Source organism: Chiloscyllium plagiosum, unplaced genomic scaffold (assembly GCF_037043375.1).
Source record: "Chiloscyllium plagiosum isolate Xiang-an unplaced genomic scaffold, Cpla_swu_hap1 HiC_scaffold_5, whole genome shotgun sequence".
In the NCBI taxonomy this organism is placed as follows: Eukaryota; Metazoa; Chordata; class Chondrichthyes; order Orectolobiformes; family Hemiscylliidae; genus Chiloscyllium; species Chiloscyllium plagiosum.
The window spans coordinates 112,953,936-112,977,338 of record NW_028270143.1 but is presented as its reverse complement, the minus strand read 5'-3'; the positions used below and the strand labels follow the sequence as shown (position 1 = coordinate 112,977,338).

Here is a 23,403-nt window from a genome sequence, read left to right as displayed (position 1 = left end):
GGTTGCAAACTTAATACAACAAGGCAAATGGGCAGTTTTCTGCAAAGCAGCACTTAGCACTTTAAAGAAGAGAGAGATTTTAAGGATATAAGAGCAGTGTTAGATCATCCAACCCCTCGAGTCTGGTCCACCATTCAGTAAACTTATGGCTAATCAAATTATGGCCGCAACCCCACTTTCATGACTACTTTTTGTAACACTTGCCTCCTTTCTGAATCAACAATCCGTCTAATTCAATGTGATCAATGACTCAGCCTCCACTTCCCTCTGGAGAAAGTTAGTAACCTTTTGAGATAAGGAATTCCTCCTGATCTCTAACTTGAATTTAATGGGTAATGATTGGGTGGGGTATTCTTCGGAGTGTCGGTGTGAACTTGTTGGTCTGAAGGGCCTGTTTCCATATTGTAGAGATTCTATGATTCTATGAATGAGAAACCTCTTATTCAGAAACTGTTCCACATGCGTCCACAACAGAATCATCTTCACACGACCTATCCTATTAAGCCCCGAAGACTCTGAGATGTTTCAAAATGAACATCTCTAGTACTCCTAACTCCAACCCCTGCCCCCTCTCAGCAACTTGTTCAACATCTCCTCATAAGACAACCCCTTCATCCCCAGAATCGACTTCTGAACTCGCATGGGTTGTTCATGACCGTTGACATTGCAAAGACCATAAGCTATTAGGGACTGAAATGAGGAGGAATTTCTGCACTCTGAAGGTCGTGAATCTTTGGAATTCTCTATCACAGGGTTTGTGGTGGTTCAGAGATCAATAGATTTCGAAATGTCGAAGAAATCAGGGAAGATGGGGATAGTGTGGGAAAATGATCTTTAGATAGAAGCTGAGCTGACACAATGCTCAAATGGATTTCTCCCCTTTGTATTCTCTCCTGTTTAGTGCCATGAATATTACCCATGTGCACTATTGAAAGTGCCCCAGCAAACATTGACTAACACTGTCACAAAGTCCAACATCCACCTTCACCCTCCTGCCACCCCCAGCCCCTGGAAGTTGAAGCCAAGGATGGTAGACATGCCTCTTGGCATGCCTGTGCCCTCCATAAACAAGTGGCCCTGATGTCACCCTACCAAACCTCCTGGGCCAAGAAGCTCCACCATAGCTGCGGAATAAGCGAGTCCACTAAGGGAGTGAGAGAAGAAAGGAACTCAATTTTGAGAGCACTTTAGTGGCACTGTGTGACGTGTCACGTTTGCATAAATGTTATTGGTTTTGCAAGACATCTCTTTATGTCTCTGTGTCGCCCTGAGTACACCAGTGCCAGAGTGATGGCTGACATCATGTTCATGCCGCGTGTACCATGGAACAATATTCATGTTGAGAGCCTGCTGCAGCATGCAGCAAGAGGAACAAGGTATAGATTTCAGGTGACATCTCTGGTCAGAGATTACCGGGGAACTGTGTTCTGTACAGCGCATGTATCTCTCTTCAATATTTGTGCCCCGTAAGAGGAAGCCATTTTGGAAGGCTTTGCAATCCCCTTCCTCATGGATCAAGACCTCCCGCCCACCCCAGATGTGCTCCAGCCATTTTCTCTCACATTGTACCCTTCCAACTTCCAGCACAATTGAAGGTGATGGTGAGCACTGTTTGGTCAATGGCTTCCAGCGTCTAGCTTTACGTGTCAGCGAGGCCCCCAGTATCGAAATGACTTAACAGATAGCCCTTCCTGTGAAAGCTGTTGGCTTTGCACCTCCCGGGTCCCCACCCAGAATGAATGAATGAATTGTCTTTATTGTTCCATGCATTCGAATGAGTGCAGTGAACAGTTTGTAATATTGCCTCTAAGGGCCATATTAGGTACAGGATACCTAGTTGCGGGATACATACATATTTGGTACAAAGTTGAAAGATAAATAAAGGTCCAGCATAAGACTAAAAAGGAAGAAAAGTACTTGATTTGACAGTCCTTTCACCTCAATCTGTGCCAGCAGTGAGCCGCCAAACTGCACCAGGCTTTAAACCACGCAGCCTCACCACCAGTCCATCAGGGACTCACCTCCCCGTGATGGTCTCCGCTCTGGGACTCACCTCCCAGTGATCGTCTCCAGTCTGGGACACACCTCCCAGTGACGGTCTCCGGTCTGGGACTCACCTCCCAGTGTCAGTCTCCGGTCTGGGACTCACCTCCCAGTGTCAGTCTCCGGTCTGGGACACACCTCCCAGTGACGGTCTCCGGTCTGGGACTCACCTCCCAGTGTCGGTCTCCGGTCTGGGACTCACCTCCCAGTGATGGTCTCCAGTTTGGGACTCACCTCCCAGTGACGGTCTCCGGTCTGGGACTCACCTCCCAGTGTCGGTCTCCGGTCTGGGACTCACCTCCCAGTGATGGTCTCCAGTTTGGGACTCACCTCCCAGTGATGGTCTCCGGTCTGGGACACACCTCCCAGTGACGGTCTCCAGTTTGGGACTCACCTCCCAGTGACGGTCTCCGGTCTGGGACTCACCTCCCAGTGACGGTCTCCAGTCTGGGACTCACCTCCCAGTGACGGTCTCCGGTCTGGGACTCACCTCCCAGTGATGGTCTCTGGTTTGGGACACACCTCCCCATGATGGTCTTCAGTCTGGAACTCCCCTCCCAGTGATGGTCTCTGGTCTGGGACACATCTCCCAGTGATGGTCTCCAGTCTGCGACTCACCTCCAAGTGATGGTCTTTGAACTGGGACTCACCTCACAGTGATGGTCTCCACTCTGGGACTCATCTCACCGTGATGGCCTCCGCTCTGGGACTCACCTCCCAGTCAGTGATGGTCTCCAGTCTGGGACTCACCTCCCAGTGATGGTCTCCACTCTGTTACTCACCTCCCAGTGATGGTCTCTGGACTGGGACTCACCTCCCAGTGACGCTGTACAGTCTGGGACACACCTCCCAGTGATGGTCTCCACTCTGGGATTCACCTCCCCATGATGGTCTGCAGTCTGGGACTCACCTCCCAGTGATTGTCTCCAGTCTGGAACTCACCTTCCAGTAATGGTCTCTGGTCTGGGTCTCACCTCCCAGTGATAGTCTCCGCTCTGGGACTTACCTCCCAGTGATGGTCTCTGGTCTGCGACTCGCCTCCCAGTGACGGTCTCCGGTCTGGAACTCACCTCCCAGTGATGCTCTCCGCTCTGCGACTCACCTCCCAGTGATGCTTTCTGGTCTGCGACTCACCTCCCAGTGACAGTCTCCGGTCTGGAAGTCACCTCCCAGTGATGGTCCCTCGTTTGGGACTCACCTCCCAGTGACGGTCTCTGGTCTGGGATTCACCTCCACGTGATGCTCTCCAGTCTGGGACTCACCTCCCAGTGATGGTCTCTGGTCTGGGACTCACCTCCACGTGACAGTCTCCAGTCTGGCACTCACCTACCCGTGACAGTCTCTGGTCTGGGACTCACCTCCCAGTGATGGTCTTCGCTCTGGGACTCACCTCCCAGTGATGGTCTCCAGTCTGGAACTCATCTCCCAGTAATGGTCTCCAGTCTGGAACTCACCTCCCAATGACGGTCTCTGGTCTGCGACTCACCTCCCAGTGACAGTCTCCGGTCTGGAAGTCACCTCCCAGTGATGGTCCCTCGTCTGCGACTCACTTCCCAGTGACGGTCTCCAGTCTGGGACTCACCTCCCAGTGACGGTCACCGATCTGGGATTCACCTCCCAGTGATGCTGTCTGGTCTGGGTCTCACCTCCCTGTGATAGTCTTCGCTCTGGGACTCACCTCCCCGTGATGGTCTCTGGTCTGGGACTCACCTCCCAGTGATTGTCTCCAGTCTGGAACTCATCTCCCAGTAATGGTCTCCAGTCTGCGACTCGCCTCCCAGTGACAGTCTCCGGTCTGGAAGTCACCTCCCAGTGATGGTCTCTCATTTGGGACTCACCTCCCAGTGACGGTCACCGATCTGGGACTCATCCCCCCTCATGACAGTCTCCAGTCTGAGACTCACCTCCCAGTGACGGTCTGCGCTCTGTTACTCACCGCCCAGTGACGGTCTCTGGTCTGGCACTCACCTCCCAGTGATGGTCTCTGGTCTGGGACTCACGTCCCAGTGACGGTCTCCGCTCTGTTACTCACCACCCAGTGACGGTCTCTGGTCTGGGATTCACCTCCACATGACGGTCTCTGGTCTGGCACTCACCTCCCAGTGATGGTCTCCAGTCTAGGACTCACCTCCCAGTGACGGTCTCAAATCTGTTACTCACCTCCCAGTGACGGTCTCCGGTCTGGGACTCACCTCCCCGTGACAGTCTCCACTCTGGCACTCATCTCCCCGTGATGATGGTCTCCAGTCTGGGACTCACCTCCCAGTGATGGTCCCTCATTTGGGACTCACCTCCCAGTGACGGTCACTGATCTGGGATTCACCTCCCAGTGATGCTCTCTGGTCTAGGACTCACCTCCCAGTGATGGTCTCCAGTCTGGGACTCTCCTCCCCATGATGGTTTCTGGTCTGGGTCTCACCTCCCAGTGATGGTCTCCGCTCTGGGACACACCTCCCCGTGATGGTCACCAGTCCAGGTTTGCCTCCAGCACTCACTTCCAGTGATGGCCGTTGTTATGGGACCCATGTCCCCACACTGGCCCAGTCCGAGACGACCCTCCTCCATTCCCCTCTGAGTACGTTTAAAAAGTTAAAAGCATTAAAAAAACACTCAAGAAAAGAGAAAAAAAAAGCAAAACTGCCTAGGAATGGGCAAAGCAGTGGAATTCCGGCCGGAATGTCCTACAGTGCCACCATCTTGCTGTGCTGTCTATGTGAGTGTGTACCCTCTCCTTCCCTGCCCCTTATATATGAAGCCACCAGGGCATATTTGATCATACACTGTCCTTTCTGGCACACCACCACAACCAAAGCCAGGGTGATCCTAACTGTGGATGAACTCCACTCCTCCCACACTATCCCATTCTCATCGGTGCTTTACCATACTCTCTCCTTACAAGTACAGTTGCCTTCCTTCACAGTAATCATGCCCCCCCCAATAGCCTGCAGACCAACTCCATCCCCCACCATCCCCACAAATAGGTTGCCAAGTCTCCTCACCATTGCCATGATTGTCCTTTGTCCATGACTGTGTGTGGGACTCCGCTAATCGCTAAAAGAGCAAGTGGGCAGCATGGAGGCGCAGCCTGGTCCAATCTGTGAGTGTGGTACCAGGGTGCCAAGTGGCCATGCTGCAACCTTTCAATGCTTGTTGCTGGTGTACCCTGCAGTGCAGGCCAGTGCCTCCAAAGTGCCATCTCAGTGATCGAAGAAGTGTCATGAGGATCCTGAGGGCTTGGCAAATATCGGATGCCAGTATCCATGGGTGAGGGCTGCTTTGGTGCTGGTGCCCATGGACTGTGCGCTGAGCTTGTGTTTGATAGTGAACAACATGGAGGGTCTACACACCAGCAGTCACCAGGAAGTCTCCCGTGTCTGGAACGTTTGGCATCTGGTTTTGTTCCCGGTGGATGGTGGGACGTTAATGAAATGAGACTTGCAGTTCACAAGGTCATGACCCAAGCCATAATCACCTTAGCAGGCAACTTCCTGCTTCTTAGCCATATAGCCCCTTCAATGCCCAGAACTTAATAAACAGAAGCAGCATGTTGCCCCAACGATGAGGTAGGAGTTATCGGATTTCTCATGTGATTCTGCAACATCTCCCACCATCCTATAAGATCCCTGTGATAAAATTGTCACAACCGACGACTCAAAGAGAAAAGTTAGTGCACTTTTCCTTTTTTAAAAAAATAATTCACGGGATGTGGGCATCGCTGGCTAGTCCAGCATTTAGTATAGAGTCATAGAATCATACAGCACAGAAACAGACCCTTCGGTCCAACAGGTTCGTGCCGACCAGATAGCCCAATCTGACCGAGTCCCATTTGCCAGCATTTGGCCCATATCCCTCTAAAAGCTTCCTATTTATATACCCATCCAGATACCCTTTAAATGCTGTAATTGTACCAGCCTCCACCACTTCCTCTGGCAGCTCATTCCATTCAAGCACCACCCTTTGCATGATTTTATAAACCTCTATAAGGTCACCCCTCTGGCGCTCCAGGGAAAACCGCCCCAGCCTGTTCAGCCTCTTCATACAGCTCAAACCCTCCAATCCTGGCAACATCCTTGTAAATCTTTTCTGCACCCTTTTAAGTTGAACAACATCCTTCCCATAGCAGAGTGACCAGAATTGTATGCCGTATTCTAAAGGTGGCCTCACCAATGTCCTGTATAGCTGCAACATGACATCCCAACACCTATACTCAATTCACTGATGAATGAAGGCAAGCATTCTAAATGCTTTCTTCGCCAACCTGTCTACGTGCAATTCCACTTTCAATAAACTATGCACCTACATCCATAGGTCACCCCCAAACCCTGATCATTAAGTGTGTGAGTCCAAGAACACAGAACATTATAGTGCAGTATAGGCCCTTCGGCCCTCGATGTTGCGCCGACCTGTGAAACCAATCTGAAGCCCATCTAACTTACACTATTCCATTTTCATCCATATGTTTATCCAGTGACCATTTCAATGCCCATTAGGTTAGGTTAGATTAGATTAGATTACATTACAGTGTGGAAACAGGCCCTTCGGCCCAACAAGTCCACACCGACCCGCCGAAGCGCAACCCACCCATACCCCTGCATTTACCCCTTGCCTAACACTACGGGCAATTTAGCATGGCCAATTTACCTGACCTGTACATCTTTGGACTGTAGGAGAAACTGGAGCACCCGGAGGAAACTCACGCAGACACGGGGAGAACGTGCAAACTCCACAGAGTCAGTCGCCTGAGGCGGGAATTGAACCCGGGTCTCTGGCGCTGTGAGGCAGCACTGTGCCACGATGGCACAGTGGTTAACACTGCTGCCTCACAGCGCCAGAGACCCAGGTTCAATTCCCGCCTCAGGCGACTGACTCTGTGGAGTTTGCACGTTCTCCCCGTGTCTGCGTGAGTTTCCTCCAGGTGCTCCGGTTTCCTCCCACCATCCAATCTAATCTAGGTTGGCGAGTCTACTACAGTTGCAGGCAGGGCATTCTATGCCTCTACTACACTCTGAGTAAAGAAACTACCTCTGATATCTGTCCTAAATCTATCATCCCTCAATTTAAAGCTATGTTCCTTCACGCTAGCCATCACCATCCGAGGAAAATGGCTCTCACTGTCCACCCTATCTAATTCTCTGATTATCTTATATGTCTCAATTAAGTTACCTCTCAACCTTCTTCTCTCTGATGAAAACAACATCAAGTCCCTCAGCCTTTCCTCATAAGACCTTCCCTCCATACCAGACAACATCCTAGTAAATTTCCTCTGAACCCTTTCCAAAGCTTCCTCATCCTTCCTATAAAGCAGTGACCAGAACTGTACGCAATATTCCAAATGTGGCCGCACCAGAGTTTTGTACAGCTCAACATGACCTCATGGCTCCGAAACTCAATCCCTCTACCAATAAAAGCTAACACACTGTATGCCTTCTGAACAGCCCTATCAATCTGGGTGGCAACTTTCAGAGATCTATGTACACTGAGATCTGTCTGCTCATCTTCACTATCAAGATTCTTACCATTAGCCCAGTACTCTTTATTCCTGTTGCTCCTTCCAAAGTGAATCACTTCACACTTTTCCATTTGCCATCTCTCAGCCAAGCTCTGCAGCTCATCTATGTCGCTCTGTAATCTACAACATCCTTTAGCACTGTCCACAACTCCACCGACCTTACTGTCATCCAAGCATTTACTAACTCATCCTTCTACACCCTCATCCAGGTCATTTATAAAAATGGCAAACAGCAGTGGACCGAAAACAGATCCTTGCGGTACACCACCAGTAACTGAACTCCAGGATGAACATTTTCCATCAACCACTACCCTCTGTCTTCTTTCAGCTTGCCAATTTCTGATCCAGATCACTAAATCACCCTCAATCCCATGCCTCCGTATTTTGTGCAATAGCCTACGGTGAGGAACCTTATCAAACACCTTACTTTGGTGCAGCCACAATTGGAATATTGCGTACAGTTCTGGTCACGGCATTATAGGTGCATCAAAGCACCATATCAATGGCTTTACCCTCATCCACCTGTTTGGTCATGTTCTCAAAGAACTCAATAAGGTTTCTGAGGTACGACCTACCCTTCACAAAACCGTGTTGACTATGCCAAATCAACTTATTCCTCTCTAGATGATTATAAATCCTATCTCTTATAATCCTTTCCAACACTTTCCCCACAACCAAAGTAAGGCTCAGTGGTCTATAATTACCAGGGTTGTCTCTACACCCCTTCTTGAACAAGGGGACATTTGCTATCCTCCAGTCTTCTGGCATTATTCCTGCCCTGGCTTGCCTTACCAAAATACAACAGCTCACATTTCTTTAAATTAAACACCAACTGCTATTTCTTAACCCGTTGCCCCATCTGATCAAGGTCCTGTTGTACCCTAAGATATGATTGTCCATCCCTAATTTGCCCGGAGGTCAGCTGAAAGTCAACTACATTTCTGTGGGTCTGGAGTCATATGTAGGCCAGACCAGGTAAGGATGGCAGTTTCCTTCCTGAAAAGACATTGGTATGGAAGAGGGGAAGGGGGTTTGGAGGAACAGAATGTGGTGGAGTGGACCATCCACAGATTGCTAAAAGTGAACACATGAAGGCTAATAGAATCTTGGACCTTAGTTTGAGAAGTGTTTTTCTTATAAAGGTGATACTAAGCCATGACCAGGCAGAATCAGAGCATCAAAATAACTTTACCTCAGTACCACTCTCTTGAACAGTCCTACCTGTCCATCTTCTTTCCCACCTATCTGCTCCACCCTCCCTTCTGATCTATCACAATCGCCCCCCCACCTCCACCTACCTTTGCCTTCCCAGCTACCTCCCCCTCAGCCCCACCCACCTATCCATCTCTCAGCCCCTTTCCCCTCCCCCACATTCCTGATGAAGGGCTTATGCCCAAAATGTCGACTGTCCTGCTCCTCGGATGCTGCCTGACTGGCTGTGCTTTAGCAGCACCACACTTTCCGACTCTGATCTCCAGCATCTGCAGACCTCACTTTCTCCTAGACTAGAGGAAGGCTATCCTGCCATTATTTGGCACAAGACAGCACTTCCACAGCCAACAGGGAGCCTGTCCTAAGAAACACCCGACAAAGTCTTCACTCTATGGCCACCATTATAACCTTGGACTCTGTGACCCCAAAAGTCTCATCCCAGGGATCTCATCAGTGTCATAGCCCACTGCTTAGGAACTTTTTGTTGATAAGTTATCAATAGTCCAAGTGGCTACTCACTGCCTGTTCACTGATAGCCTTGCCTGACACCCCCACCCCATCACATCACCACCAACCCTACCCCATTGTCCATCTGGCCTCTGGCAAACTGGTCTCCGGTCATTAAAAGCTTGTGTTGTCCCACTAAGCCACGTCCTGTTTCAGCCTTCCCACGTCAGTAATCTAATAGCGTGCTGAAGCTGGCTAACCTGTAAATGATTCTGAGTGGTTAATTATGACTGTGGCAGCACTGCTAAATGCGATCACAATGAGTTCACAAATGCTCGCTTTGGAAGACTGCCTCCCACTGCTCAATTACAGGAGTACAACACTAGAAAGCTCTGAGCGGACGGGTTTCAGTGTGATCTCCAGCTTGCATTTCAAGTGACATGACAGCATCTTCCTTCCCTATCTCCCTCAGCTACAAGCTGACATAAATGACATACATCCTGCAGGCCCTGCAGATATAGACTGAGCCAAAACTGTCGGTGGCATTTTGTAATTTATTTGAATGTCTGGTACTCGGAGATAGCAATGTCGGTTTTCTAACAGAGGTGCAGCGATCTTGTTATTGATTACTTTCTCCCTGGAGAAGACCATGAGATTCTTTAATGGGATGGTGATATATTCCAAAATGATTTGTTAGTCAGCAGATGAAGTACTGTAGTTGACAAGTTCAGTGCATAAGATTCAATTTGTACATTAGGTAAAACAAGATGTAAGCATTAGAAAATCAGTAATCAAAAGCAGGAGACTAGACAAATCAGTGTTTGCTATCCATGCATTTTGAAATTGAACATATACTTGTTAAGCAGTCATACTTCACCAAGTCAGAAAAGCAAAAGTATAAACTCAACATATATTCTGTTGAGTAACAAGGTTGTGCAATACATCAGACTGACTTCTGGATATTGAATACATTACATGGGGTCTGGAGAGAAAGTGGGAAGATGGCATTGAGATAGAGGATCAGCCATGACCATGTTGTATCGTGGCTCAGTGGTTAGCTCTGTTGCCTCACAGCTGAAACTTTATTGCTGGAACAGCACAGCAGGTCAGGCAGCATCTAGGGAACAGAAGATTCGACGTTTCGGGCACATGCCCTTCTTCAGGAATGAGCCATTCCTGAAGAAGGGCATGTGCCCGAAACGTCGAATCTTCTGTTCCCTAGATGCTGCCTGACCTGCTGTGCTGTTCCAGCAATAAAGTTTCAGCTTTGATCTCCAGCGTCTGCAGACCTCACTTTCTCCTGTTGCCTCACAGCGCCAGGGACCTGTGTTTGGTTCCAACCTTGGACAATTGACTGAGTGTAGTTTATATATTCTCCCTATGTCTATGGGGACTTACTCCCAAAGTCCAAGAATGTCTAGGCTAGGTGGATTGGCCATGGGAAATGCAGGGAGAGTGTAAGGGGGTCGGTCTGGGTGAGATTTTTGGTTTTTGGAGAGTCGGTGTGGACTCGATGGGCCAAATGGCCTGCTTCCACACTGTAGGGATTCTATCAACTGATTTAAAGGGCCGAATGGCCTTCTCACACTCTTTTGATTGATGGGTTTGTAATTACAAAAGGTTTTGAACCAAATGATACAGAGGAAAAATATACTTGCTGGTTGAAGTAAATTAATTAAAATTCGAGTAACGCCATTCAGGAATGAAATTAGGAAATAGCTTTATGCACATACGGGAAAATGGAAATTCGAAACTTTCGGCTGGGCTGAATGGTCACGCCAGTGTGCCCTTCCCCCAGCTGAAGAGCCAGTGCCAGTCCCACTGTAATCATTTGTGGGAGCCTCGGCACAACTAAAACCCAGTCTTAAGTGGTCAGTCTTGGGGAACCTGGGTCCTATAGGGTGAGAGCGCTGGCTCCCAGCTCTGTTGATGGGGCAAAAGCTGGAGGATCTCTCCTGTCCTGACAGCACCACCCGAGGGCCTCTCTAGTGGGGCAGATTCACCAGGGTCAGACAGTCAGGCCCTGCTTCTGATGGTTGGGGGATGGATGTAGCATCAGTCTAAAGGCCTTGTTGCTGATAAGTCCGCCTCCCCTCCCCTAATCAGGTACCACTCGAAAGAAACATCCCTCCGCTTAGCTCCTTTAAGGTGTACCCAGTGGCTCACCACATAGCGCGAACCTCCCCCCACACACACCCCACCCAAAGTCCAGAGGCAATGCCATTATTTGGCACTTAGAAAACTCAACTGGCCTCTGAGCAGGAAGGCTGTTCTTCATTCTGCCTGCCTGAAACTTAATTGGGGACCAGATGGCAAAATCATGAGCTCTCCATCCTGTGCCTTTGCACCCAATTTCTGCCCCTCTTTATTTTGTATATTTAGATTTTCAGGCAGGAACCAGCATTGAATTTGACCCCAATGTGTTAAAAGGTGAAAATGAGCAAGAAAGGTTCCTCTTTAAATAGGACCACCCAGTTTGCCGAACAGTACGTCTCGTTTGAACCATCAATCCACCTGAATGAGGCATGAGAAAAATAATAATTGCCCTCCGATTTGCAATTCTCTTAGACTGCATATGAAGCTAATCATGACTGGGAAGTGTGGGGGATAAAAATTAATTAAGCCAAATCCAAATTTTTTTACATTTGTTGGTGGGATGTTCCCATCCCTGATTTCCCTTGGGAAGGGGAAGATGTTTTCCCTGGAGCGTCGGAGGCTGATGGGTGACCTGAGAGATGCTTGTAAAATCATGAGGGGCATGGATAGGGTAAACAGACAAGGTCTTTTCCCTGGGTTGGGGGAGTCCAGAGGGCATTGGTTTACGGTGAGAGGAGAAAGATTTAAAAAGGACCGAAGGGGCAACTTATTCACGCAGAGGGTGGTGCGTGTATGGAATGAGCTGCCATAGGAAGTGGTGGAGGCTGGTACAATTGCAACATTTAAAAGGCATCTGGATGAGTATATAAATAGGACGGGTTTAGAGGGATAAGGGCCACATTTGGAGTATTGTGTGCAGTTTTGGGCCCCAGAACTCAGGAAGGATGCACTGGCCCTGGAGCGTGTTCAGAAGAGGTTCACGAGAATGGTTCCAGGAATGAAAAACTTTACATATAAGGAATGTTTGAGGACTCTGGGTCTGTACTCGATGGAGTTCTGAAGGATGAGGGGAATCTACTTGAAACTTACAGAGTGCTGAATTTCCTGGACAGGGTGGATTTAGGGAAGATGTTTCCATTGGTAGAAGAGACTAGGACCTGAGAACACAGCCTTCGAGTAAAGGAAAGGCCTTTTAGAACGGAGAGAAGGAGAAATTTCTTCAGCCAAAGAATGGTGATTCTATGGAATTCATTGCCACAGAAGGCTGTGGAGGCCAGCTCACTGAGTATATTTTAGACTGAGCTAGGTAGGTTCTTAAGTATCAAGGGGGTCAAGGGTTGCGGGGAAAAATTGGGAGAATGGGGTTGAAGAACTTATTAGCCATGATTGAATGGAGGAGCAGACTCAATGGGCTGAATGGCCTAATTTCTGCTTCTATGTCTTATGGTCTTAAATGTGGGCAAGTGGAACTAGATTTATTTCGGATATTTGGTTGGCATGGATGAGTTGGACCGAAGGATCTGTTTCTATTCTGTACATCTCTGTGCTTCTATGAGCCACATTCTTAAAGTACGGATCCCAGGAATTTGACTCCATAATAGATTAAGAGCGGCCAACTAGTTCTGAGTCAGGACAGTGTGTGGTTTGCAGAAAACCTTCCGGGTGTTGGACTTCCAATGTGCCAATGCTGTCCTTGGCAACTCCATCCATCTAGGTATTAGAGGTCAAGGGTTTGCAAGGTGCTGCTGAATGAGCTTGGTGAATTGCTGCAGTCCATCTTGTAGATGGTACACACCGCTGACCACTGTGCATCAATGGTGGAGGGAGTGAGGGTTTAACGTCATCAATATGATCCCAGTCAAGCGGGCTGCTTTGTCCTGGATGGTGTCAAGTTTCTTGAGTGTTGCTACAGCTGCACTCATCCAGTCATGTGCAGGGTTTTCCATCACACTCTTCACTTCTGCCTCAGACAGACCTTGTGGAGCCAGGAGTCCCCTTTACTTTAATTACTGCTGTGCAGTTCATTGAGGTCTGTGCACAGCAGTACTTCCCACTCTGAACACTCTGTGCAGTCATAGAGTCATAGAGATGTACAGCACGGAGACAGATCCTTTGGTCCAATTCATCCATGCTGACCAGATATTCTAAATTAATCTAGTCCCATTTTCCAGCATTAGGCCCATATCCCTCTGAACCCTTCCTATTCATATCCTATCCAGATGCCTTTTAAATGTTGTAATTGTACCAGCCTCCACTACTTCCTCTGGCAACTCATTCCATACATGTACCACCCTCTGCATGAACAAGTTGCCCCTTTGATCCCTTTTAAATCTTTCCCCTCTCAAACAAAACCTATGCCCTTTAGTTTTGGACTCCCCCACCCCAGGATAAAGACCTTGGCTATTCACCCTATTCATGTCCCTCATGATTTTATAAACTTGTATAAGATCACCCCTCAACCTCCAACGCTCCAGGGAAAGTAGCCCTAGCCTATTCAGCCTCTTCCCGTAGCTCAAACCCTCCAATCCCGGCAACATCCTTGTAAATCTTTTCTGAACCCTTTCAAGTTTCACGTCAATGCTTGAGGTCACCAGTGATGCACCATCCAGAATAATGACCAGGAAGATCATCTGAATCTTTGCTGGACTGCAGTGTGATTTTCTTTACCTGCATCGCACAGCTGACCTTGGGTGAATGCCAGAATAAACACACTTGCTTTATATTGATGAACATTGATCTTGCCTAACATGGATGTTATACCTCATTTTATTACCTTAATTGCGTAAGGAGCAGTTGGTTTAATTTTAAATGGGGTTCGAAACCAAGATTCTTCATGTTGATTTCTCCCTACTGTGAAATTCTGCCTCTATCTTTTATATTTTCATTGTGAAAGCTTATTCTCCTTAAAGGAAAACTAGCTTCCTAATCAAAAGGAATGCTTTCTGCGGGAGGACTCTGCATTGACATTACTATATTCATGTGCATCCACACATTTGCCATCATTGTAAAGAAATGGAAATGGGCTCTGTGAAATGCTCATTTCCAAAATGTTTCTCTTTAATTGCATGAAATAAGATCTGGACAATATCTGCACTTGGGCTGCTAAATGGCAAGTAACGTTCGTGCCATACAAATGCCAAGCAATGGCCATCTCCCATATGAAACAATCTAACCACCACCCTTTAACATTAAATGGTGTTACCATCACTAAACCCCCACTATCAACATCCTGGGGTTACTATTGACCAGAAACTCAACTGGATTTACCATGTAAACACAGGCACATGTTGGAGGCTAGGAATACTACGGCAATTAACTTACCTCCTGACTCCCTAAAACCTGTCCAATATCTACAAGGCATCAGGAGTGTGATGGAATATTAAATAAGAAACGAAAGAACTGTGGCTGTTCTGAAGAAGAGTCACTGGACCCAAAATGTTAACTTTGCTTGCTCTCCACAGATATTGCCAGACCTGCTGAGATTTTCCAGCAATTTCTGATTTTGTTTGTGATGTGATACTCCCAAGTTGCCTCAATGGGTGCAGCTCTAACAACACTCAAGACGCTTGACACCATCCCGAACAAAGAAGCCCACTTGATTGGCACAACATCCACAAACATCTAAACCCTCCACCACTGACACTTAGTGGCAGCAGTGCTTACTATCTACAAGGTGCACTGCAGAAATGCATCAAAGATCCTTAGACAGCACCTTCCAAACCCATGAGTGCTTCCATCTAGAAGGACAAAGACAGCAGGTACATGGGAATTCTATCATCTTCAGGTTCCCCTCCAAACCACTCAACATTGTGAGTTGGAAATGCATTGCCATTCCTTCATTGTCGTGTCAACATCCTAGAATTCCCTCCCTAATAGCTTTGTGGATCAACCTACAGCACATGGACTGCAGCGGTTCAAGAAGGCACCTCACCATCACCTTCTCAAGGGCAACTAGGGACGGGCAATAAATGCTGGTCCAGTCAGCCATGTCCCATGAGTCAATTAAAACCAAACACCAAAATGGTGTTTTCTAGTCAGTGTTGGTGGTGCACTCTGAGGTGTGGGCCATCTCCCAGTTACTCACATTATTCCTTATTGGCCACAATCCTGTTCAGTAGCAGCATCATCTCTGTGGAAGAACTGGAGGATTTTCAGATAATTGGGAGAACTGGATCCTCCCATTTGCCCACAACGACTTGGCTGTAAATTACATGCTGCCCAAAAGCTTATTCCATATGCAGGGATAACTAAAGCACATAAATTCAGCTATTAGCATTTAAAAGTGTAGGCCGTTTGTAAGATTTTCCTTTGCCTACATTTTTGACAGAACTCAGCCAATTTAAAATAATGAAGCGTTTGCCTCTGTCAAAACAGCAGGGGAAGCATTCTATATTAAGCATCAATTGCCAATGTGATAACACTCCTGTGGCATCATTTCAAGGTCAAGAGGCTATACTCTGTCCAAAGTCCATCCACATTCAGTGTCCGATAGGAGTCACAATTCCCTCCAGTATTCTCAAGTCCTCTTTTACCAGGGATCATGCTGCCTCGAGACACTGTTCACATGCAACTTTACCAAAATATAAAGAATTGTATGAATTCTGCAATGTAGCATTCCCTGATATGTTAGCTAAAAATCACACAACACCAGGTTATAGTCCAACAGGTTTATTTGGAAGCACTAGCTTTTGAGGTGCTGCTCCTTCATCAGGTGATGAAGAGACAGCACTTCGAAAGCTAGTGCTTCCAATTAACCTGGTGTTGTGTGATATTTAACTTTGTCCACCCTGATCCACCACCAGCACCTCCAAATCCTGATATGTTAGGGCTTGTATGAAGTTTAGATGGTATCTTATACAAGCCATTTGACCCATCATTGCCTGTGCCAGTGAGGCCAATTAAGTCTTCAATTGTTAATATGATGAACAGCAGTAGGTTTTACAAAATCTTGGAAAATAACATGTCTGAAGAAATCATAGGTGTGAACTATTTCTGTTCACTAATCATCAGGCTTGGAAAGTGCAATCAACAACTTATGCCACAGTTATTTAAATTCACTGAAACAGTTTATTTACCTTCTAATTGCCCAATGGCCTTGTGGGTCAACCCAGGGCAGGTGGACTGAGGGTTCAAAAAGGCAGCTCAAGGGCAACTAGGGACGGGCAATAAATGCTGGCCCAGCCAGCCACACCCACATCCCACAAATGAATAATTTTTAAAAATTCAAACTCTAATTTTAATTGTGGTGTTTGTAATTGTCATTAAAACATGCCAGAGAGAACATTTGCCCCATCTTCTGTGTGCACAAGACATTGAAATGAGCCATCCAGATCTCGTACACAGCTGTTCTGAGCAAGCCCAATTTAGCTCCATGTTTTCTTACCATCTTCCACATATCTGACCAATTAACCATCTTCTTTATTTTCTCAGGTCCAAGAGTCCCAAGGGTCACAGTTCACAGTACCAGTGATCGTCACAGTAAGTAGTCACCTTTTACCTTGACTCTTAACTTGACAGACTGCTTGTCTCCTCAGCTCTCTGTCCCTGCCAGGCAAGCTGCCAACTTGTATTTTGAGCCGCCAGTCACTCCCTTACTTTCTCTCGGATTGCAAATGCTTGGTTTCCATGGTGAACACTTGCTCACGAAGTATATGACAGCTCAATTGAATCTGAGGATTTATCCCTTCAAGGCACTCAATATTGTCAGCCGTGTTATACCTTCATAGAAATATACACATATACTTTCTAACGAGTGAGTACAGAACTCACTGCCCTAGAGTGCAGTGGAGGCAGAATCAAGAATGCAATAGATATATCTCTGTTGAAAAATGGGATAAAAAGCTATGGCGAGCAGGCAGGAAGGTGGAGTTGAGACCAGTATAGAATCGGCCATGATCATGTTAGATAGTTGAGGGGGCTCGAAAGGCTGAACTGCCTACTCCCACTCCTCATTCCTATGTTCCTATGACTGAGACCTGAGATGGCAAGTTTGTCATCTGAGGAGAGACTGGGGCAACTGGGTTGTATTCACTGGAGTTTAGAAGAAGGAGAGAGGACCTCACTGAAACATTTAAATCCTGAAGGGGCTGGACAGTCTGAATGCAGAGATAATGTTTCTTTTAGCTGGAGAACCAGAGGAAGGGGTCATGGTCCCAGGTTCCAAGGTAGGCGGAAGAGAACTATCTCCACTCAGATTGTGGTCAACCTGTGAAATTCTTCACCACAGAAGGCTGAGAATCACTGGATATGTTTAAGAAAGAAAAAGATGGATTCTCAATACTAAATGCATCAAGGGGAATGGGGAGAAAATGGGAATATGATGTTGAGTTGGAGGATCTGCCATCATTATAATCAATGATGGTGCAAGCTTGAAGGGCTGAATGGCCTACTCTTTCTAAGTTTCTCTTTGGAAATGGACAGGAAGGTATTATTCAAAGGAGTGGTACTGACGCAGCATTCAACAAAAGATCTTTGTATGACAGGGATGAGGAAAAACAAAAGAAATCAGCATGAACTGACGGAAATTCTGCAATAACAGGGTCAGAGTCCTACTTCTATCTTTCTTCAGCTGTACTATTGAGGCTGATACTACCATTCGCATGTCATTGTAAGTGCAGCCCCAAGAATGGTGTGAAATGCAGATCTGTGGTTCATCAAATTGTGGCAGTGAATTTAAATTGCCAAATTCAAACAAGTTTTAACCTAAGCGAGAGATGCAACAGCACTACAGTCATCTCTGGATTAGTGGTGTTGGAAGAGCACAGCAGTTCAGGCAGCACTACATTCATCTCTGGATTAGTGGTGCTGGAAGAGCACAGCAGTTCAGGCAGCACTACAGTCATGCCAAGGCTGGGCTTGTTCGATGTGACATTGATTTGCAACAATTGTTTCTTCTCTAACTGTTACAGTTTTTGAGTTTCTTCTCACAGCTCACCACCCAGAAGCTGCTGAATCAGGCTGTGGTGTAGTTTAGTGCCTACCACATGCCCTGCCAGAGATCCTGGTGTGGGTGACCATCCTGAGAGCAGTAGAAGAAAATGCTGTGCATGCGACAGAATGGAATACAAAGGCAATTCTCCCTCTCAATCAGAGAAACCTCCTCGCACTATCACTGGCTAGCAATCAGAATTGAGTTCCCTGCCAGATTCTGTCTATCAAAGACATTGTGGACAGTTGTGCTGCCTCAACTCCTTCTGTGGCTAATTTGATCCAGACCAAGCATACCATCTCTGTTTGATTCCACACCAGTCACATATTCATCCAAGAAGCTAGACTTTTCTGCATTTCATAGAATCCCAAGAGTGTGAAAGCAGGCCATTTGACCCATCAAGTCCACACCAACCCTCCAAAGAGCATCCCACCCAGAACCCCACCCTATTATAATGGAAATAACCCCACATTTCCTATGGCTAGCCCACCTAGTCTGCATGGGCTTGGACACCGCAGAGTGATTAAGCCTGGCTAATCCGCCTAATTTGCACATCTTTAGACTGTGGGAGGAAACTGGAGCACGTGGAAGAAACCCACACAGATAGGGGGAGAATGTGCAAACTCCACATAGACAGTCGCCTGAGGCTGGAATCGAACCCTGGTCTCTGGTGCTGTGAGGCAGCAGTGCTGACCACAGAGCCACCGTGCCAACCATTTCCGATATTATTGGTGTCAGCTTTGGTTCAGGTGGTTACATACAATTCAGTGACTCGAGCACAAGATCTGGGCTGACACCCAAGTGCTGTCCTCAGGGAGTGCTGCACTGTACAAGGTGCTATTTTAACAGATTCCACAATTTTAGCTGTGAGATTTGTTCTTGTTTTGAAGCAGGGTTGGAGATGTGGGCTATACGTTTATCGGACAACGGTTAAATGTCACTCATAATGCTGTGGATCAGGAGATCTGGAGCTGAAATTTGAAGCTGGCATGAGAGTGACTGTCCTTGCTATCAAGGCAGCCATGACCAAGTGTGACATCAAGGAGTACTCGAACAATTGAAGTCTTTGCAAATCAGGGTAACTAGCTGGTGTCATAAATGATCCATGCAACCCAATGACCATGCATTCAAACTCCAGCTTCTCAGTCCTTTGAGTACAGGAGTTGAGACATCACATTTAAATTATACAGGACATTGGTGAGGCCTCTACTGGAGTACTGTGTGCAGCTCTGGTCTGGAGAGGGTTCAGAAAAGATTGACCAGGTTGGTGCTTGGAATGAAGGTTTTGAGACATAAAAACAGACTGGAAAGGCTAAAACTTTATTCACTGGAGCGTAGAGGGTTGAGGTTTATAAAATCATGAGAGGCACAGAAAAGGTGAATGACAAGGGTCTTTTCCCTAGGGGGTGGGGAAGCTCAAAACTGGAGGGCATATTTTGAAGGGGAAAGAAGGAATACTTGAAAAGGATGTGAGAGGCAACTTTTTCACACAGAGTTCTTCGTGTGTGGACTGAACTACCAAAGGAAATGATGGATTTCCTTTGGTACAGTTGCAAAAGATATCTGGATACGTTTATGAATAGTTAAGGTTTGGAGGGATATGGGCCAAGCACAGGCAGATGGGACTAGCTTAGTTTGGGAACATGGTCAGCATGGACTGAAGGGTCTGTTTCTATGCTATCTGACTCTATGATTCAATAAATCTCTAATTTGCAGAATAGAGGGTGGAGAAACAGAAAACAAAATAAATTATAAAAGCAGTCACTCTGCTTTAAAGCCCATCTGAAATGTTAACTGGCTCCATAGTTAATGAAGGATGTGCTTGCATTGGAAGGGTTGGTCTAGAGGAGGTTGACAAGAATGATCCTAGGGATAAAGGGCTTGTCATATGAGACTGTGGACCTGTTCTCCATGGAGTTTAGAAAGATGAGAGGGGGATCTGATTGAAGCATATAGAATACTGAGAGGCCGAATGGTGTGGAGGCGGAGGACATGTTTCCATTAGTAGGAGAGACTTGAATCTGAGGGCACAGCCTCAGAGTAAAGGGCTGAACCTTTAGGACTGAAATGAGGAAGCATTTCTTCAGCCAGAGGGTAGTGACTCTGTGGAACTCATTGCCACAGAGGGCTGTGGAGGCCAAGTCATTGATGTGTATTTAAAACAGAGCTAGGTAGGTTCTTGATTTGTAAGGATATCAAGAGTTATGGGGAGAAGGGAGGAGAATAGGATTAGAAATATACCAGCCATGATTGAATAGCGAAGCAGACTTGATGGGCCAAATGGCCTAATTCTTCGCCTATATCTTATGTTCCTCCAGTTTTATCCTGATTTAATTTAACATGCATCTACTGGGAAATGCTGGTGTAGTGGTGATGTTACTGGACTAGTAATCCACAAGTAGAAAGTGAGGACTGCAGATGCGGGAGGTTAGAGTCGAGAGTGTGGTGCTGGAAAAGCACAGCAGGTCAGGCAGCATCCAAGGAACAGGTGAATCAACATTTTGGGCATAAGCCCTTCATCAGAAAATGTTGATTCTCCTGCTGCTTAGATGCTGCCTGACCTGCTGTGCTTTTCCAGCACCACACTCTCGTCTGATAATCCGCAAGATCGGTTAGTAATTTTCTGCGAATGTGAGTTGTATCCTGCCACGGCAGATTAGGAAATTTGAATCCAGTTGATGTGTGGAATAGAAAGCTGGCTGACCATGTAACCACTGTGGATTTTTGTAAAAACTCATCAGGTTCACTAAAGTCCTTTCGGACATTAATGTGCTTACCCTGGTCTGGCCTACACGTGACTCCAGATCCATTACAAAGGGGTTGGTTAGGAATGGGAGATAAATGCTGGCATAGTCAGTAATCTACATCGTGTGATTTTTCTTTTAAATTGCAAAGACATTCCATCCTAAGTACAACTTAGGAAAAGGTCCATCTTATCCTGGGGGCAACTCAGATGGATATTTAATGTAGCCTCCACTCTCAAATCCAGAGAGCTAATACAAAGAAGCTGTTTTTGCTATTTTGCTTAGATGTTACCATGAATAAATCATTCAGCTTCCATGGAAAATAGGTGAAACTATGCATGCAATATTAATGCTGTCATAACAATGAATATTATCAGACAATCCTATGAAACTCTTGCACTGTGATTGAAGTTAATGCAGCAGAGTGAATTTTATGCGAAAGTATCAAGTACCGATCTTGCACTGTCTGATATAAACCTAAGGGTGAGTGAAGCCCTTTGGATCCCATGTGTCAATTAGCATTTTATTCCATTTTTCATAGCGAGCAGGCTCATAAAGCCCTGGACAATTTCAAAATTGCCTAGTTTTTAAAAACTACGTTTCCACATGTGGGTAAGTTTGACATTTATTGTCCTGAACAGATGGGATGCCTTCCCTTTGAATCACTAACAGCTCATGCTTTGAAGGGGGTTATAGAGTCATAGAGATATATAGCACAGAAAGAGACCCTTCGGTCCAACTCGTCCATGCCGACCAGATATCCTAACCTAATCTAGTCCCACCTGCCAGCACTTGGCCCATATCCTCTAAGTCCTTCCTATTCATGTACCCATCCAGATGCCTTTTAAATGTTGCAATTGTACCAGCCTTCACCACTTCGTCTGGCAGCTCATTCCATACACATACCACCATCTGTGTGAAAACGTTGCCCTTAGGTCCCTTTTATATTTTTCCCCTCTCACCCTGAACCTATGCCCTCTAGTTCTGGACTCCCCCACCCTAGGGAAAAGATCTTGTCTCTTTACCCTACCCATGCTCCTCATGATTTTGTAAACCTCTTCAAGGTCAACTCTCAGACTCCGAGGCTCCAGGGAACACAGCCCCAGCCTATTCAGCCTCTCCCTATAGCTCAAACTCTCCAAATCTGGTAACATCCTTGTCAATCTTTTCTGAACCCTTTCAAGTTTCACAACATCCTTCCGATGGAGACCCAGAATTGCACACAGCATTTCAAAAGCAGCCTAACCAATGTCCTGTACAGCTCCAACATAACATTTCAAGTCCAATACTCAACGCTCTGACCAACAAAGGAAAGCATACCAAACACCTTCTTCACTATCCTATTTACTTGCGACTCTACTTTCAAGGAGCTGTGAACCTGCACTCCAAGGTCTCTTTGTTCAACAACACATTAATAAGTGTATAAGTCCAAAGTGCAGCACCTCGCATTTATCTAAATTAAACTCCATTTGCCACTTCTCAGCCCACCAGCCCATCTGATCAAGATCCCATTGTAATCTGAGTTAACCTTCTTCGCTGTTCACTAAATCTCCAATTTTGGTGTCATCTGCAAAATTACTAACGAAATGTCCTATGTTCACATTCAAATAATTTTAGTTTAGATCAGAAGAGGTGTAAAGAAGGTTTATCAGAAGCATTCTGAATTTTCTTTCTTTATTTGTTCACGGGATGAGGACGTTGCTGGCTAGGCAGCATTTATTGCCCATCCCTAATTACCCAAAGGGAGGCTAAGAGTCAACCACATTGCTGTGGGTCTGGAGTCACATGTAAACCTCTACAAGGTCAACTCTCAGACTCCGAGGCTCCAGGGAAAACAGCCCCAGCCTATTCAGCCTCTCCCTATAGCTCAAACTCTCCAAATCTGGTAACATCCTTGTCAATCTTTTCTGAACCCTTTCAAGTTTCACAACATCCTTCCGATAGGAAGGAGACCAGAATTGCACACAGCATTCCAAAAGCAGCCTAACCAATGTCCTGTACAGCTCCTGTACAGCTCCTGTGGAGCCAGACCAGGTAAAGACGGCCGTTTCCTTCCCTAAATGACAGTAGTGACCCAGATAGATTTTTCCCAACAATGGACTCCTGGTCACCATTGAGTTTCAGATTTGTTTAAAAATTTAATTCAAATTCCAGCATATGCTGTGATGAGATTTGACCTGGGCCCCCAGAATATTGTCTGCAACTCTGGATTAACAACAATAATACCACTAGACCATTGCCTCCCCATGAAAGGCTTCGGGAGATAGAGAGATCAATAGCAACCAATCTCAAGAAATGGAGGGCACAGATTTTTGGTGACTGTCAAAAACACCCCTCACACCAGCAAGTGGCTACAATCTCCAATACACTTGCTGAAAACTCAGGGAAGAAAACAAACAAGCAAACACAGTGATACTTGGAAG

General features: G+C 46.5%; 1 protein-coding gene across 5 annotated transcripts in view; it reads left to right on the top strand.

The window, feature by feature from the left end:
• Positions 1–23,403, top strand: part of dpp6a (dipeptidyl-peptidase 6a) — a 1,528,415-nt gene that overhangs the window by 1,437,063 nt on the left and 67,949 nt on the right. For all 5 annotated transcript variants that reach the window (XM_043690726.2, XM_043690729.2, XM_043690724.2 and 2 more), the window contains exon 17: positions 16,739–16,786. In XM_043690726.2, coding sequence (XP_043546661.2) covers positions 16,739–16,786 — 48 coding nt within the window. The remainder of the gene's footprint in view (positions 1–16,738; positions 16,787–23,403) is intronic.